This window comes from Geotrypetes seraphini, chromosome 7, assembly GCF_902459505.1.
Source record: "Geotrypetes seraphini chromosome 7, aGeoSer1.1, whole genome shotgun sequence".
In the NCBI taxonomy this organism is placed as follows: Eukaryota; Metazoa; Chordata; class Amphibia; order Gymnophiona; family Dermophiidae; genus Geotrypetes; species Geotrypetes seraphini.
In genome coordinates, this window is record NC_047090.1 from 194,003,678 (window position 1) to 194,023,564 (window position 19,887).

The 19,887-nt window shown below is 43.5% G+C and overlaps 1 protein-coding gene across 1 annotated transcript in view; it reads right to left on the reverse strand.

Moving 5' to 3' along the window:
* The window catches only part of DLST (dihydrolipoamide S-succinyltransferase), a 157,043-nt gene that overhangs the window by 114,738 nt on the left and 22,418 nt on the right, over positions 1 to 19,887 (reverse strand). Inside the window, exon 3 of the mRNA XM_033951095.1 lies at positions 13,331 to 13,376. Coding sequence (XP_033806986.1) covers positions 13,331 to 13,376 — 46 coding nt within the window. The remainder of the gene's footprint in view (positions 1 to 13,330; positions 13,377 to 19,887) is intronic.

A 19,887-nucleotide genomic window follows, 5' to 3' on the forward strand; every position in this document is an offset into this window, starting at 1 on the left:
TAATGTGAGATGGGCCGGCCTAGCAAAAGCCCCGAGGTTGCCCGGCCTAGCGGATGCTGGACAGGGAGCAGGGAAGGGAAAAAGGGTACTACTGGACAGGGGGGAGGTAAAAGTAAGGGAGAAGGGCTACTGCTGGACAGGGGGGAAAAGGAAAGGGCTACTGCTGGACAGGAGGAGAAGGAAAGGGCTACTGCTGGACAGGGGGAGAAGGAAAGGGCTACTGCTGGACAGGAGGAAGGTAAAAGTAAGGGAGAAGGGCTACTGCTGGACAGGGGGAGAAGGAAAGGGCTTTTGCTGGACAGGGGGGAAGTAAAAGTAAGGGAGAAGGGCTACTGCTGGACAGGGAGAGCAGGGAAGGGGTGCTGTTGGACAGGGGGGAGAGACAGAAAGAAAGACAGACAAGGGGGCCAGGGGAGAGACAGAAAGAAAGACATACAGGGGGAGAGAGAGAAAGAAAGACAGAATAGTCCAAAATGAAATCAGACATTTACAGATCATCTAAAATGCATCAATCAAACTTATAATGAAAGCTAAGAAATTCGATTACATGACTCCCCTTCTTAAGAAAGCACACTGGCTCCCAGTTGCACACCGTATAACATACAAATTAAGTCTGCTTACTTTCAAATCTTTGCTATACAAAACTCCGACTTTCATTTATAAATCATTGATTCCCTATACCTCAACTAGACTACTGAGGTATAATGATCAACATTTACTAGTTATTCCCCCCTTTTAAAATTATTAACACAGGCCAGCATTTCATCTTCTTTGTTACAGCTCCTCAAACATGGAATTCCTTCCCTATTTACTTAAGGGAAGATAACAATTTGGATAAATTTAAGAGCAAACTAAAAAGCTTTCTTTTTAAAGATGCATTTAGTAATTAGAAAGCCTGACCAGGAGTTTCAGTCTAATCCCATAACCTGTCTGAAGTTCATTGTTCTTTCCCTTCCTATTGTTTTTTACCATAATTGTCTTCTCTTCTATCAATCAATTTGTATTTCTTTTCCCATCCTTTCCTCGTGTTTTATTATGTTTGTAAAGTTAGTCTTCAATATGTTTTGTAAGGTTCAGCTCTCTGTTTGTTTTGTTGCCCCCTTAATTTTGTAATTTTACTGATATGTTCATTGCTTAGAATTTTGAATAAGCGATCAATCTAATTTATAATAAACTTGAAACTTGACAGACAGCGGACAGGGAGAGAGACAGAAAGAAAGACAGACCTGATAAGCTCCGTCGTTAAAAGCTGTTTTCACAAACTCTGGCTCATTCATTCTTTAACCTCAATCTTCAAAACTGATGCTATCACAACCCTTATTCCACTCACTGGTCATTTCCCATTTAGATTATTACAACTCCCTCTATAATAGAATCACCCAAAAAGAATTACGTCGTCTGCAGCTCATTCAAAATACAGCAATTAAACTCATCTTTAAAGTAGGAAAATATGATCACGTTACCCCTCTTCTGCGAGAAGCACATTGGCTAACTATAACCCATCGTATCACTTACAAAACTTTACTCCTGGTCTTTAAAATCATACTTTTGCGCCTCCCACCCTTTCTTGACAGACTTATTATTCCCTATTGCTCACCCCCGGACCCTTAGATCAGCTGATCACACGCAAGCAAGCACACAGGCAAACACACTCTTTCCTTGACTCACATTCCTTTTATTTTTTGTTTATTTTTTTTTTTTTCTTTCTCCTTTTTCGTTTTTGAAATGGCAGGAAGAACTAGGAGCACCAAGACTACTATCAAGCTCAACACTCCAGCATCTGAAGAAACCCGGGGGATGGCCAAGGACTCTACACAGAAGGCAGAGAGTGCCACTGAGCAGGGAACAGATGTCTCAGTGCTGACCGAGGCCATCCTCCTCCCACGGTATGCCTCGGTCTCTATGCAGACAGACGAGATGAAACAGGTAGAAGCGGACGAGGACGTTATGCAGGAACTGCGAGCCTCAGGGAGGAGGTGAAATGCCTGAGGTGCATCAGGGAGGATGAGGCCTTCATAGACGATGCCATCCAGGAACTGTCTCATATCACAGAATGAAGCCTCGACAAGACCATCCTTGGCACTCCCAAACCTACAGCTCTAAATTCAAATTCAACGATCGGAATACAGGAAATGATTGGAGATGTCGGTCCCTGGCAGCTGGTAACCTCTTCTACTGGCAAGCAAAGAACCCCCCCCCCCCCATTCTCACTTTCTTCTTCTTTTTCTCTCAAAAAGGGCAGTTCTACATCAATCCCACAACTTTCCCTGAAAAACAGATTTCACGTCCTTCAAGAAGGAACTGTCGAGGATGAAACAGAGGGGGCTCAGGAGGATTCCGAACACAGAACATCGGCTGCAGTTCTCGCTGCTCGACCCACCGCCCCTCGGAAGGAGCGTAGAGTGGTGGTCATCGGAGACTCCATGCTAAGAGGCACCGAAGGACCAATTTGTAGACCAGATTTGCAGTCGAGGGAGGTCTGCTGTCTCCCTGGAGCCAGGATCCGGGACATCACCACCAGTATAGACAAACTTCTGAAACCTACTGACCATTTCCCTATGTTTCTCATTCATGTAGGTACCAACGATACTGCCAGAAGCACATCAGACAGCATCCCTAAAGACTTCGAGGCCCTGGGAAGAAAGCTGAAGCAGGCAGGAGCACAGGTGGTCTTCTCATCAATTCTCCCGGTAAGAGACAAAGGCAGAGACAGGGAAGAGCGCATCCATAGGACCAACGAGTGGCTTCGCGAATGGTGTTTAGAGATGAACTTTGGATTCCTAGACCACGGAGAGGCGCTACAAGGACTACAGGGACCTGACGGACTTCACCTAACAAAGAGAGGCAAGAAAGTTTTTGGACATCGACTAGCACGTCTACTTCGGAAGGCTTTAAACTAGGTAAGTTGGGGGAGGGTTCATACATACATACCAGAGCAGTAAGGATCCATCCTGGGGAAGCGAGTAAAACCCACACTTCTGAGCCTAAGGTAAGTACCCATAGTATACACAAAAAAACAAGAGTCACACTAACGGGGATAGGCATCTCATCACAAATTTGGAGAGCAATGTATGTTAATGCACACAGCTTGGGCAACAAAATCCTGGACTAGAAACAGAAATAAGGAATGCTGACCTTGACATAGTAGCGATATCCGAGACCTGGTTCACAGACTCGCATGGGTGGGATATGGTTATACCAGGCTACAATCTACTTCGTCGGGACAGAGAGGGCAAATTAGGAGGGGGGGTAGCACTATACACTAAGGATAATATCAAAACTACCAGGATCACAGAGGTTAGATACACAGGGGAATCACTTTGGGTAAACCTGGCCAGAGGGAATGAAAAATGCCTTTACCTCGGTGTGGTATACAGGCCTCCAAGACAACAGGAAGACAAAGACAAAGAATTGATTGAGGACATAGAGAACATCACTTTGCGTGGTGACACAGTACTGTTAGGTGACTTCAACATGCCAGATGCAGACTGGAACACCCTCTCAGCAACTACGTGTGGTAGCAGAAGAATATTAACCTCCATTAAGGGTGCACAACTCAAACAAATGGTATTAGAGCCCACCAGAGAAAAAGCAATACTGGACCTGGTACTCACAAATGGAGACAGTGTCTCGGAAGTATCAGTGGGAGACACGCTGGCCTCCAGTGACCACAACATGGTATGGCTCAACCTCAGGAAAGGCTTCTCTAAATCAAACACAGCAACGAGGGTCCTCAACTTTAGGGACGCAGATTTCGACCACATGAGAGACTTTGTCTATCAGGAGATGCAAAACCATGCAGAAACTGACAATCCGGAAACTATGTGGTCAAATCTAAAATCCATCCTGAACGAAGCATCTAGCCGCTACGTAAAAACAGTAAGCAAACGCCGGAGAAACAAAAAACCACAATGATTCAACAAGGAAATTTCGGACCTCATTAAAATGAAAAAAGAAACATTTATCACCTACAAACATCTTGGGAAAAGGGAGGCAAAAGAAGACTATCTGGCCAGATATTATATTAGATGGTTAAAATACAACTTAAACATACTAGTATTAATATCTCGATTAAAATACAACCTAATTGTAAAGAAAAATTTACAAACATGGCATGATAAAATCATTAAAAAGCTTGAAGATCAACATTCTTGATTATCAAACAGAAGAGTTTTTAATAATTTCCTAAATATAGGATAAGAATAAGCCTGAGCAATCAGCAGGCTTATCCAGGAATCCGCTTTCTCTGCCTGATATTCTAAAGTTCTATCAAAGAATGTTTTATAGCGAGAACTCCTAGGGGTGGGGAAAATAAACATTCCCAAATTCTTCATATGCTTTTTTGAATTAAACAATTTCATAAATGGAAAATAGTAACATAGTAACATAGTAGATGACGGCAGATAAAGACCCGAATGGTCCATCCAGTCTGCCCAACCTGATCAATTTAAATTTTTTTTTTTTTAGCTATTTCTGGGCGAGAATCCAAAGCTTTACCCGGTACTGTGCTTGGGTTCCAACTGCCAAATTCTCTGTTAAGACTTACTCCAGCCCATCTACACCCTCACAACCATTGAAGCCCTCCCCTGCCCATCCTCCTCCAAACGGCCATACATAAACGCAGACCGTACAAGTCTGCCCAGTAACTGGCCTAGTTCAATCTTTAATATTATTTTCTGATTCTAAATCTTCTGTGTTCATCCCACGCTTCTTTGAACTCAGTCACAGTTTTACTCTCCACCACCTCTCTCGGGAGCGCATTCCAGGCATCCACCACCCTCTCCATAAAGTAGAATTTCCTAACATTGCCCCTGAATCTACCACCCCTCAACCTCAAATTATGTCCTCTGGTTTTACCATTTTCCTTTCTCTGGAAAAGATTTTGTTCTACGTTAATACCCTTTAAGTATTTGAATGTCTGAATCATATCTCCCCTGTCTCTCCTTTCCTCTAGGGTATACATATTCAGGGCTTCCAGTCTCTCCTCATACGTCTTCTGGCGCAAGCCTCCTATCATTTTCGTTGCCCTCCTCTGGACCGCCTCAAGTCTTCTTACGTCTTTCGCCAGATACGGTCTCCAAAACTGAACACAATACTCCAAGTGGGGCCTCACCAATGACCTGTACAGGGGCATCAACACCTTCTTCCTTCTACTGACTACACTTCTCTTTATACAGCTCAGAATCCTTCTGGCAGCAGCCACTGCCTTGTCACACTGTTTTTTCGCCTTTAGATCTTCGGACACTATCACCCCAAGGTCCCTCTCCCCGTCCGTGCATATCAGCTTCTCTCCTCCCAGCATATACGGTTCCTTCCTATTATTAATCCCCAAATGCATTACTCTGCATTTCTTTGCATTGAATTTTAGTTGCCAGGCATTAGACCATTCCTCTAACTTTTGCAGATCCTTTTTCATATTTTCCACTCCCTCTTCGGTGTCTACTCTGTTACAAATCTTGGTATCATCTGCAAAAAGGCATACTTTTCCTTCTAACCCTTCAGCAATGTCACTTACATACATATTGAACAGGATTGGCTCCAGCACCGAACCCTGAGGGACTCCACTAGTCACCTTTCCTTCCTTCGAGCGACTTCCATTAACCACCACCCTTTGGCGTCTGTCCGACAGCCAGTTTCTGACCCAGTTCACCACTTTGGGTCCTAACTTCAGCCCTTCAAGTTTGTTCAACAGCCTCCTATGAGGAACTGTATCAAAGGCTTTGCTGAAATCCAAGTAAATTACATCTAGCATATGTCCTCGATCCAGCTCTCTGGTCACCCAATCAAAAAATTCAATCAGGTTCGTTTGGCACGATTTACCTTTTGTAAAGCCATGTTGCCTCGGATCCTGTAACCCATTAGATTCAAGGAAATACACTATCCTTTCTTTCAGCAACACTTCCATTATTTTTCCAACAACTGAAGTGAGGCTCACCAGCCTGTAGTTTCCTGCTTCATCCCTGTGACCACTTTTATGAATAGGGACCACATCCGCTCTCCTCCAATCCCCAGGAATCACTCCCGTCTCCAGAGATTTGTTGAACAAGTCTTTAATAGGACTCGCCAGAACCTCTCTGAGCTCCCTTAGTATCCTGGGATGGATCCCGTCTGGTCCCATCGCTTTATCCACCTTCAGTTTTTCAAGTTGCTCATAAACACCCTCCTCCGTGAACGGCGCAGAATCTACTCCATTTTCTCGTGTAACTTTGCCAGACAATCTCGGTCCTTCTCCAGGATTTTCTTCTGTGAACACAGAACAGAAGTATTTGTTTAGCACATTTGCTTTCTCCTCATCACTCTCCACATATTTGTTCCCAGCATCTTTTAGCCTAGCAATTCCATTTTTTATCTTCCTCCTTTCACTAATATATCTGAAAAAATTTTTATCTCCCTTTTTTACATTTTTAGCCATTTGTTCTTCCGCCTGTGCCTTCGCCAAACGTATCTCTCTCTTGGCTTCTTTCAGTTTCACCCTGTAGTCCTTTCTGCTCTCCTCTTCTTGGGTTTTTTTATATTTCATGAACGCCAACTCTTTCGCCTTTATTTTCTCAGCCACTAGGTTGGAGAACCATATCGGCTTCCTTTTTCTTTTGTTTTTATTGATTTTCTTCACATAAAGGTCCGTAGCCATTTTTATCGCTCCTTTCAGCTTAGACCACTGTCTTTCCACTTCTCTTATGTCCTCCCATCCTAACAGCTCTTTCTTCAGGTACTTTCCCATTGCATTAAAGTCCGTACGTTTGAAATCTAGGACTTTAAGTATCGTGCGGCCGCTCTCCACTTTAGCCGTTATATCAAACCAAACCGTTTGATGATCGCTACTACCCAGGTGAGCACCCACTCGAACATTAGAGATACTCTCTCCATTTGTGAGGACCAGATCCAATATTGCTTTTTCCCTTGTGGGTTCCGTCACCATTTGTCTGAGCAGAGCCTCTTGAAAGGCATCCACAATCTCCCTACTTCTTTCCGATTCCGCAGACGGAACATTCCAGTCCGCATCCGGCAGGTTGAAATCTCCCAACAGCAGAACTTCCTCTTTCCTTCCAAACTTTTGGATATCCACAATCAGATCCAGATCAATTTGCTGCGATTGAGTCGGAGGTCTGTAGACTACACCCACGTAGATAGAAGTAGAAGAAAGATTTACAGATATTGGGATGTTGCCCGTATTTTAAGAGCGACACCTGGGGTGACATCATGTTCATGGTTAAGAGAAACGTATTATAGGGTTACATTACATGCCTATTACACACGAACACAATTGTTTTATAGTGGAGGTCTTCCTACACCTTTGTCATAAATGTGGGAGGGAGAGTCATACATTAGGTCATGCATTTTGGTTTTGAACCATAATTCAGCACTTTTGGAAGCGAATAATAAATTATATGTCAAAAATAATTGGAAGATCTTTGCGCTGTTCTCCTTCTCTCTTTATTTTGGATTTGCCAGAAGCTTTTGGCCATTTACCTAAAGGAAATAAGGCGTTGTGTAGGAAAATGAGTCTCTTGGCTAGAAAATGTATACTTCAATATTGGACGATCCCTGATCCTCTGAGGTTTTGCCATTGGCCATTTGGCCATTTGGGAAGCTAGAGATGCTGGAATTATAAGAAAGCGAAAGATGTTATTTATATAAACCTGAGATTCATATTTGCAAGATTTGCATCCTAAGGGCCGTAGTGCGATTTTAAGTTGGGTCTCTTAATTGGGCTTTTATTTAGTTAAACGAAGAGAGTATCATTGGGAAGAGAGTACTATTGGGTGGGGACGGGTGGGTGTGGAGAGGGATGGTAGAGATTCAAACACATATAGATAAAGTGGGGGTTTATTGAAAGTGGAATTTGTCTTTTATTATGTATATTATATTATTATAGTTGATGCATTATTGATGTGCTTTGATGTTGTATTTGTTGTATTTGATGATGTTTGCATCAATAAAAACTGTTTGAATATAAATAATTTCAGATATGATACTAAATAAGAGTGTAGTAGTAGTCCAAAAAGGGCTTTATAACAAACACACCCAAATTTAAAAAATACTCTGGCCCCAAACAGCAGCCAGTGTAGTTTGGCATAAAAAGGATTTACATGATCATATTTTTTTAAGTCTGAGAACTGCAAGGGAACTCACTTATCCAAGGTGATACTGTTAAATAACTTGTTCACTAATCACCTTATTTCTTTATGTAAAACATTATTACTGTTAGTATAACACAAAACATTGTAGACTGTTAGTCACTGCAGATGTAGCTGCATTGTATACCAACGTGCCACAATCGGCGGCCCTGGCAATCATTAAGCAGGTAGTCAATAAATCCAGTGTTTCAGCACAAAAGAAGGAACTGGTAGGAACATTGGCTGAATTTGTGATTTGTCAAAATTATTTTCAATTTGCAAACAGGTTCTTCTTTCAGACTAAGGGGGTGGCGATGGGGGCCACAGTGGCCCCTTCTGTCGCCTGCCTCTATATGTCTGAATATGAAGACAAATATGTTTATACATCTAGGTGGTTTAGCAAAGTTGGCCTGTGGAGAAGATATATCAACGATATTTTCTTCATGTGGAATGGGGAGCGTGACGAATTGGAGGAATTCCTAGAGGAGTTGAATTAGGTAGATTCTAACATAACACTTACTTATGAGGTGAGTAGTAATATGGTATCCTTTTTGGATATCCAAGTAGTGAAATCTCAGATTAATTCTCAGGTACGGTATGACACCACTCTCTATAGGAAGCCTTCCGATCGTAACACGCTCCTACATTACCAGAGTTATCATCCAAAACCCCTCCGGGATAGCATTCCGGTGGGGCAATTTTTAAGGTTGCGGAGGATTTGCTCTGACGAGTGGGATTTTCACCAGCAGGCCATGCTTTTATACACAAAGTTTATAGAGCGAGGCTACCCTTCTCGGGTAGTCAGACTGGCATGGAAAAGAGCCCGCAATTGCCGGCGGGAATGGTTATTCCATCTGCAAGAAAAAGAGAAAAGTGGGGCCTTGGTATGTGTACTCCCTTACTCCAGTCGGAGTCAACAGATCAGGAGTATTATTTTGAAACATTGGCCAGTGTTACAGGTACATGAGAGCATGAATGAAATTCCTTTGTTTGCCTATACTAGGGGCCGCAATTTGGGTCAAATTTTGAAACATCGTGATCCTGCCCAACAGATTAGAGGGGGTCCTCATGTATGCTGTCATCAGTGTGTATATTGCTCTTATGTCCTCAACACTGACCAAGTGTTAATTCCTCAGTCAGGGGGCAAGAAATTTTATTTAAGAACTGGCACCAATTGTTTATCTTCTGCAGTAATATATTGTATTATATGCCCTTGCGGGCTATATTATATAGGGCACACTCGGCGGGCAGTTAAAATCCGCATCGCCGAGCATGTGAGCAATATTTGATGTAAACGGGCATCGGCTCCTCTGGTGAGCCATTGGCTCGAGCAGCAGCATTTGATAGAAGATGTGCAGTACACTGTATTAGCGCGTGCCCATAAAGAAACTGGAAATATCACTCAATATTTACTGTATTTGGAGCAGAAGTTTATTTTCCAGTGGCACACCTTGGCTCCTGCCGGACTAAACAATGAAATTGAATGGTTTCAACTTTAGTTTTTCATTGGGATGAGGGAGTGATGACGTGGATGTCAGTAATGAGGATTAGAAGGAGGTGTGTGTGTATATAAGGCGTGGCCTGCTGGGACGTAGCCCGTTGCCAGTAGAGTGTCTGTGTATATCGAGTATTTGGTATGTTTCAAAGTTTATTGAGAAGGTAGAGTAAGCTGTTGGGTTTAGTGTTGATTTTAGTCATCTTGTAATTTCAGCATCCCTCCTGAAGAAGCCAGCGGGTGAAACCTAGGTTGGGGGGTCGGTATTGAAAATAAAGGAGGAGCCCGGAGCAGTAGTGCTTACTACCCACACCATTCAAAGTTAAGTTGATGTTTTGTTTCCTTTTCTTTGATGTTATGTTATTTAGTCTTTGTATGGTGGAGGACACTGTGAACAACTATGATGGTCTCTGTGATTTTTTCACTGGGACCTCAGCTGTGGGTCTGAGTGTTCACTTAACCACATCAGCTACTTGTTGAATTAAGTAATAATGTTTTACATAAAGAAATAAGGTGATTAGTGAACAACATATTTTCTTAAGACCAAAAATTAAGCAAACGGCAGTATTTTGAACCAATCGAAGTCTTAATACAAGCTTTTTCGGTAGTCCTAGATAAACAATATTGCAATAATCTAAAGTGGAAAATACTGTGCTCTGAACTAGTAATCGAAAGGATTCCATGTCAAAATACTTCTTAATAGTCCTTAATTTCCACAATAGTGCATAACTTTTTTTGATTAAAAGATCTGTGTGTTTCCTAAAAGTCAGACTACGATCCAATGTTATACCCAAAATCATCAAATTTGACACTATCTCAAAATTTTGACCATTAATTTTGATTGTTGATTCCTGAATTTTATTGTCTGGGCTAGCTAAAAAGATCTTTGTTTTTCTAGAATTAAGTTTTAACCTAGACTGCATCATCCATGATTCTACCTTTTCCAAAACATTGGATATCTGAGTAATTAGTTCATTTGAGATGGTCTTACAAGGTAACAGAATAGTAATATCATCTGCATATATGTAAAATATTACATTCAAGCTTTGAAGCAAATAGGCCAGAGACACTAAGGCCCTGATTCTGCAAAGTGCGTCCCGATTTTAGGCAGCTGTAGGCGTCTTACAGCTGTTTAATCAGCCAATCGGGATGCACGTTTAAAAAAAAAAAAAAAATGCTCCCCAGGCAGGCCACTTATATTGAAGGCGCCTACGGGAGCCCCACAAGACTGCCTAAGCTCGCCTAAGGACCTTAGGCGAACCTAGGCGGCCCTATGCGTCTCCCTAGTAGAGGAAGAGATGCTTACAATGTAGGCCAGCAAAATGCTGGTCTACATTGTAAGTAGACGAGGCCGCTATACTTATCATGGCAAGGGATCTCCCTGCTGCGATAAGTACAGCGGCCGCCTGTCCGATCGCCAGCAGGAGGGTGCCTAATCCCTCCTGCCGGAATGCCGCCACCCCCCCCTCCCGAAGTTCCAAATCGTCAGCAGGAGGGGGCCCATCCCCTCCTGCCAGAATGCCGCCCCCCCCCCGAAACTCCCGATCACCGGCAGGAGGGTGCCCAACCCCTCCTGCTGGAAATCTGCACCCCCTTGGGACCCCCCCACGTTAACGCCCCCCCAGCGCTACCATCCTCCTGATGACCCCCCTAACCTCTAAATTGTTGGCCAAATGGACGGGTCTTGCTGCCGTCCAGCCGGCAGGCCCGCCTTGTCGAAATTAGGCGGGCCCGCCCCTTCCAGGCCCATCCCCGCTAAGCCTAAGGCCTGATTGGCCCAGGCTCTAGAAGCCTGGACCAATCAGGCCTTAGGGTTAGTGGGGATGGGCGGACCCACTATGCCTAAGGCCTCATTGGTCCAGGCTTCTAGAACCTGGGCCAATCAGGCCTTAGGCTTAGCGGGGATGGGCCTGGAAAGGGCGGGACCACCTCATTTCGACTAGGTGGGCCTGCCGCCTGGATGGCAGCAAGATCCATCCTTCCGGCCAACAATTTAGAGGTTAGTTGGGGGGAGGTTAGGGGGAGTTATGGGGGGGGGTAGCACGGGGGGGGGATTAGCGTGGGGGGTCCAGAGGGGGGGTGGCTTTCCGGCAGGAGGGGTTGGGCACCCTCCTGCCGATGATTCGGAGTTTCAGGGGGGGGGGCGTTCTGGCAGGAGAGGTTGGACATCCTCCTGCCGGTGATCGGACAGGCGGCCGCTATACTTATCACGGCAGGGAGATCCCTTGCCACGATAAGTGTAGCGGCTGCGTCTACTCTAATCCGATTCTCTAACCGGCCTCTGTAACATGGACGCCGGTTACAGAATCGGGGTTAGTGTAGGCCCAATTCTGTATAGGACGCCCCTCCCGGGCGTCCTACACAGAATCGGGGCCTAAATATATATTAAACAGCGTTGGGGATAAGGGAGAACCCTGCCAAATTCCACATAACAGACAGGGGGCCAGGGAGAGAAACAGAAAGATAGATAAAGGGGGCAGGGAGAGAGAAAGAAAGACAGACATACAGAAAGAAAGAAAGAAAGAAATGCGCAAGTCTACATATCTATTCTAGCACCCGTTAATGTAACAGGCTAAAAACTAGTTTAGTATATTGTGTACAATTCTGGAGGCCACACCTTCAAAAAGATATAAAATGGATAGAGTTGGTCCAGAGGAAGTCTACTAAAATGGTTTGTGGTCTTCGTGATAAGGAGTATGGGGACAGACATAAAAATCTCAATCTGTATACTTTGGAGGAAAGGCAGGAGAGGGGAGATATGATAGACACGTTTAAATACCTACATAATACAAATGTGCATGAGTAGAATCTCTTTCATTTGAAAGAAAACTCTGCAATGAGAGGGCATAGGATGAAATTAAGAGGTGATAGGCTCCGGAGTAATCTGAGGAAATACTCTTTTATGGAAAGGGTGGTAGATGTATGGAACTGTCTCCCAGAAGAGGTGGTGGAGGCAGAGACTGTGTCTGAATTCAAGAGGGCCTGGGATAGGCACATGGGATCTCTCAGAGAGAGAAAGAGATAATGGTTACTGCGGATGGGCCGTTTGGCCTTTATCTGCCACCATGTTTCTAAATTGTGGTTTCTCCTTGCATCTACAAACTGCTTAGAAGCTGACTAGGGATAATTTGCATCCTTTATCTGCTCTCTCTTTAAACCAGTGTATTGCAAGTTGTGTGACATAGCATGCTAGTGTGCTGTGGCGAGACGCTGGCTGACTGCTTAAAAAATGTTCTCTAGGCAGTCAGTCGGCGCCTGCACCTCTCCTCCTCTACATGCCTCTCCTGTTGCAGCATCTCCCCACTGGTGGCTCAGGGCCCTGTCTGGAGGGCCTCTGCGCATGCACAGAAGTCGACGTGATGACGTCCGCCCATTTCTAGATGCCCTCCAGCTACGGCACAGGGTTTAGTGTGTCGCGACGTCCAGAGATTTGCGAGACACTGCTTTAAACACTTCTGGGGGTTTTTCCACCACTACTGAAACCTCTCTATTGGCATTCCCTAAATGCCATGTTTGAATAGTATCTTTCAAAGATAATCCACACTGAACCTGGGAAAAACTGTCATCTTCCCCTTGCCCCCTCTTTTTTTAAATGTTAGTGCCAGCAGCCTGGTTCCATTCCCATTGAGGTTAAACATAACCCTGGAAATTAGCTGATCTTTTTTTGAGGATCCAGTCATCTTTATGAACTATAAAATGATCACAAAACAATACTTACTGACGCATCAGGTTGTTACTGTAAGCAGGTTCTTGACACAAGAAACCTGAAAAATAAATTCTGGTTACCTTGAGTTTGTACTTCAATGATCATCACCTAGCACTCCTGTACCGCTCCCTAGTGTGACCCCTTCCCACACCCCTGAACTCCTGTATCATTTCCTACAGCGACTTCCCTCCCCCACCACACACCCAGTACTCCTGTACCATTCCCTACACAAACACACCCGCCCACAGCTCCTATCCATTCCTCTACAGTGTCTCCCCCTTCCCACTCCCAGTATTCCTGCACCATTCTCTACAATGACTAGATGCAAAATAATTTATTGAAAAACATAACTCCAATAAATTTGCAGTGCTGTGGGTTGGCCAAAATGTGAATTCTTGTCCTCAAGTAAAGAGATTTGAGAGAGAGACTACCATTTAGTGTCAAGATTAAATTTAGGAGATCTTTATTCATTTTCGGAAGGAATTTTTAATGTTGTTTTGAAAATTATTTGAAGCTCTCCAGATGCCTAGACAAATTTGGGCTTTTCTTATTCAAACTGATTTGAAGAAGGTTGATCATGCTATAATCCTGTCCCAAACTGACTACTATATCCTGATATAACCCACTCCATTTAGAGCTGCTGCAGAATACTGCTGTCAAGGTGATTTTACCAAGTCACTTTGTATTTGTTACCGATTGTCTTAAGAATTGCTTTTTTAAGGTACAGGAACAAGATCCTTTATCCACAATTCTAAAAAATGAAGTTCCAAAAACTGAAATTTTTTTCTAACGTTGATGCATTACCAATTTATACCAAAAAGAAAGCTGACTTTTAGCATCAAAAAAGAAACCTGGCCCCAAAGTCACCTTAAAGAATTTACTCTATGCTGCCATTACATCAATTTTTCATCTTACCTTACATTGTTGTATGTCCAAGGTGTTGCCAGTGGCTGTAGCAATTCATTTTCTTTGCCTCCTGTCTGACACATCCAGCTGGGGAGGAAACAGGAAGCGCCGTCAGCAAAGCAGGATGCAGCAAAAAAAGCTTGTGGGGCCACAGCAGGCAACAAATATGAATCACTACAGCCACTGGTGACACCTCAGTTCCAAAAAACTGAAAAATTCTAAGATCCCAAAAAATTCTCTGGTCCTGAGCATTCCGGGTAAAGGATCCTGAGAACCTATACATGGATTTACTAAGGGGAGATCCTGCCAATCCAACCTGATCAGCTTCTTTGACTGGGTGACGAGGAAGCTGGATGTTGGGGAGTTCCTGGACATCGTATACCTGGACTTCAGTAAAGCATTCGATAGCGTACCACACCGCAGGTTGCTGAGCAAGATGAGTTCTATAGGATTGGGCGATACATTGACGAAATGGGTTGGGAACTGGCTTGGAGGTAGGCTTCAGAGGGTAGTGGTGAACGGCACCCCCTCCAAAATGACGGAGGTGATCAGTGGAGTGCCGCAGGGCTCGGTCCTGGGCCTGATCCTATTCAACATCTTTATAAGAGACTTGGCAGAAGGGCTGTGAGGTAAAATAACATTATTCGCCGATGACGCCAAACTAAGCAATGTAGTGGGCAAAAGCACAACAGACATAAATTCAATGCCCGACAACATGATGCACGACCTACTCCTTCTGGAGCGCTGGTCTAGGTCCTGGCAACTCAGCTTCAATGCCAAAAAATGCAAAGTCATGCACCTGGGCAGCCAAAATCCATGCAAGACTTACACCCTTAATGGTGATCCTAACAAGAACTGTAGCAGAACGAGACTTAGGGGTGATTGTCAGTGAGAACATGAAGATTGCCAATCAAGTGGAGCAAGCTTCATCCAAGGCAAGGCAAATCATAGGTTGCATATGCAGGAGTTTCGTCAGCCGTAAGCCTGAAGTCATTATGCCATTGTATAGATCCATGGTGAGGCCCCTCCTGGAATACTGTGTGCAATTCTGGAGGCCGCACTACCGTAAGGATGTGCTGAGACTGGAGTCGGTCCAGAGAATGGCCACCCGGATGGTCTCGGGACTCAAGGATCTCCCGTATGAGGAATGGCTGGATAAATTACAGCTATACTCACTCGAGGAATGCAGAGAGAGGGGTGACATAATCGAGACATTCAAGTATCTCACGGGCCGCATCGAGGTGGAAGAAGATATAATAATAATAATAACAGCTTATATACCGCAATACCGTGAAGTTCTATGATATCTAAGATATCTTCTTTTTCAAGGGTCCCGCGGCAACAAGGGGGCATCCGTGGAAAATCAGGGGCGGGAAACTGCACGGGGACACCAGGAAATTCTTTTTCACTGAAAGGGTGGTTGATCGCTGGAATAGTCTTCCACTTCAAGTTATTGAGGCCAACAGCGTGCCTGATTTTAAGGCCAAATGGGATAGACACGTGGGATCTATTCACAGAGAAAGAAAGGGGAGGGTCATTGGGGTGGGCTGACTAGATGGGCCGTGGCCCTTATCTGCCGTCTATTTCTATGTTTCCATGTTTCTATATTACTTTGGGTTCAAAATATCTTTCTATAGTTCTTCAATCATAGAAAACAGCTGAACTGCTCCTCAGTTGTTTTTTTTTTTATAAAATGCCAGCTATACTTGAAGTCAAGACTTCTTATCTGTTATTTAGGTTAGAATTGAAAACCTGGCTCTTTGATTCTTATCACTCAAAAAAGGGCCTTTTTTGAAATTGTGTTTTTGGAAAATTAAGACTGCTTTGTGATAAATGCTATCTAAGTAAGTGATAGGAATCATATCGATCTGTTCAAATCTTGTTTTAGATTTGCTTCTATTTGGGTTTTTTGTATTCTCTTGTATTTTTATGGAGGTTTGTAATTCATTGGTTTGGATTGCATTATACTATTGTATGCAATAATTTATTTTAAAAAAAAGTCAGCATTAAATCATAAGAATTGCCCTAATGAGTCAGGATAAAAGATCTATCTAGGCCAGTCCAGAGATCCATAAAGTAGCAAGATTCCAATGCTACTTAATCCCAGAGATAAGCCGTGGCTTTTCTCCAGGTCTAGCTTAACAATTTACTGTTTTCTTCAGGAATTTGTTCAAACCCAGCTACATTAACTGCTTTTACCATTTACTGTAGCAATGAGTTCTTTCTGAGAGAAAATATTTTTTTTTCAATTTGTTTTAAATTGCTGATCGTATTTCACTCAAGTTCCATTATATGATAATGATACAATCTAAAAATGCTCAGTTAAAATGAAATTAAATCTTGTGTCTTCAACTATGGGCAGAGTGCCAAACCCATTAATTTGTAAGAACATACTCTCGAAAGTCATTACCCTGGTGTGAAAAGAATACCACCAGGCTTCCAGGACAAGATAAAGATGACTGGAAGAAATCCTTATGAAATAGGTAAGTGTATGGTTAAATTATGTCTTACCTTAGTTCCTTTCCTTTAACCATTCTGAACAACTGGGTGCTATCTCCCTTCTACCAGTAGATGGAGGTAGAGCAAAAAAACAAAAACACCTGAGCTTTTCCAGTAAACTCACCAGTATAACCTGCTGGTGCTCAGTGGAAATCTCCAGTATGCATCTACCAAAGCAAGTGGTCTCTATCAGCCACTGCAGCTACAATGATCACCAAACAAGAATGCCACCAGACTGGCACTTGCTACTCTGCATATTCAACGACTGACTTATTGCTTCCTCTCTTGTTTTGATATTTGTGTTTTTAAGGGAAAGAGTAGAGCACCCCAAAAGTCCCAGGCCTTAGTCTTCCGAAGACAGGCTTCAGAATGGTGCAGCCAACTAAAGGAAAGGAAATCAGGAAAGAATTTCACCTTGTTGCCTGGCTGAACCATCCTGAAGTAGGATGCACCCATGCACAACTACTGGGAGGGGGAAGACAAAGACCCCTTCATGACAGCTCTGCTCTGCTCTGCTCAGCTCTGGAGAGAACGTCCAACCTGTAATGCCTCACAAAAGAATGAAGCAACCACCATGTCGCACCATTACAGATTTCCCAAGTGCTCGATTGGGCTTTCAAACCCGAACACACTGGCCAATTTCTACAAACATAGGCCAACTCTATGACTGCTTTTTATTCATTCATTCATTTTTATTTTAGAAAATTTACACAAGTTGTACACTTGAACAAGTAATACGAGATTCACATCAATTATTACATTATATTAGTGACTTCTATTCTGCTTTTACCTTGCAGTTCTAGGCGGATTACAGAAGAAGATAACTAGACATTTCCAGGAAAGATTACAGGAAACGTTGCTAATTACATGGTTGAGAGAATGCTTGGAAAATTACAGGATTGGGAACAATAAGGAGATGTTTTAGTTTTTCTTGATAAATTTTCTGAATAGCAGGGTTTTAATTTCCCTTAGGAATATTTTGTAGTCCTTCGTAGTTGTCAATGTTTGAGAGGTGGTGGTCTATTTTCGCTACTTGTATTGCTAGTAGGCTGTCGTACATCTTCTTGCGCTGTGTTCCTTGGATTGGGGGGGTGAGTAAATGGGGTCTGAGTTCTCCTAGGTCTGGTTGATTTCTTTCAGTTTAGGCGATCGATTAGATAGGAGGGGGCGGTGCTGTTTATTACTTTGAATAATATACAGTTAAATTTGAAGAATATTCATGCTTGTGTGGGGAGCCAGTGTGAGTCTAGGTATGCGGTGGTGGTGTGGTTATATTTGCTTAGTGAATAGATCAGTCTGAGGGCTATGTTTTGTACTGTATGCAGTTGTTTTGTCATACTTGCGGGGCATGGTAGGTAGAGGATGTTGCAGTAGTTCAAAAGTCCCAGGACTAGGGATTGAACAATGAGACGATATTGCTTCCTGTCTAGGAATACTAATCAAAACAAAAGAAAAAGAAACCCAATACCTCCTTAGACCTCAAAATTTTGCAAAGAGAGGGAAAATAAGATAAGATAAGGAGATCCTTATAATGAAACACCTAAGGAAAAGGCCCTAACATGAATCTCAAAGTATCCCTTAAGATCTAGCAACAGAAAATAGCTGAAGATTTTAAGTGACAATCTTCTTCAAAGTCATAAGAACATAAAAATTGCCGCTGCTTGGTCAGACCAGTGGTCCATCGTGCCCAGCAGTCCGCTCATGCAGCGGCACTTTGGTCAAAGACCAGTGCTCTAAATGAGTCCAGCCTCACCTGTGTACATTCCAGTTTAGCAAGAACTTGTCCAACTTTGTCTTGAATCCCTGAAGGCTGTTTTCCCCTATAACAGACTCCGGAAGAGCGTTCCAGTTTTCTACCACTCTCTGAGTGAAGAAGAACTTCCTTACGTTTGTACAGAATCTATCCCCTTTTAACTTTAGAGAGTGCCCTCTCGTTCTCCCTACCTTGGAGAGGGTGAACAACCTGTCTTTATCTACTAAATCTATTCCCTTCAGTATTTTTAATGTTTCGATCTTGTCCCCTCTCAGTCTCCTCTTTTCAAGGGAGAAGAGGCCTAGTTTCTCCAATCTCTCACTGTACAGCAACAACTCCAGTCCCTTAACCATTTTAGTCGCTCTTCTCTGAACTCTTTTGAGTAGTACCGTGTCCTTCTTCATGTACGGCGACCAGTGCGGTACAGCGGCATGATAACCTTCTCCGATCTGTTCGTGATCCCCTTCTTAATCATCCCTAGCATTCTGTTTGCCTTTTTCGCCACCGCCGCCACACATTGCGCGGACAGCTTCATCGACTTGTCGATCAAAACTCCCAAGTCTCTTTCCTGGGAGGTCTCACCATGTGCTGCCCCGGACATCCTGTATGAGTTTTTTGTTACCGACATGCATCACTTTATACTTATCCACGTTGAACCTCATTTGCCATGTCGCTGCCCATTTCTCGAGCTTGATTATGTCACGTTGCAGATCTTCACAATCCCCCTGTGTCTTCACTACTCTGAATAACTTCGTATCGTCTGCAAATTTAATCACCTCACTCATCGTACCAATGTCCAGATCGTTTATAAAGATGTTGAAGATCACGAGTCCAAGCACCTAGCCCTGCGGCACCTCACTGGTGCGGCACCCCACTGGTGATGCTCTAACAGTCCGAGTATTGTCCATTTACCCCCACTCTCCGTTTCCTATCCTCCAGGCAGTTTTTAATCCACGTGAGTATTTCACCCTCGACTCCATGGCTCACAATTTTTCGAAGTAGTTGTTCATGCGGAACCTTGTCGAACGCTTTCTGAAAATCCAGATATGCAATGTCAACCGGGTCACCCTTGTCTGCCTGTTTACTCCCTCAAAGAAGTGCAGCAAGTTTGTCAAACAGGATCTGCCTTTTCGGACTGCCCTGGGAGGTCGGTAGTAGATGCCGATCTTCATTTCCAGTACATTTGTTCCCGGAATTTTGACCCATAGAGACTAACTTATTTGTCAGTTGTCGCATGTTCTCTCCAGTAGATTCAATTCCCTCTTTGACATATATGGCAATGTCCCCACCTTTATGAGCCACTCAGTTTCTGCGGTATAGTTTGTATCCGATCGTCATCTCAAGATCTACTAACTGTTCCTTCTTTAAAAATTGTGGGTACAAGGAGAAATGAAATGTTTTCCGTTATAGC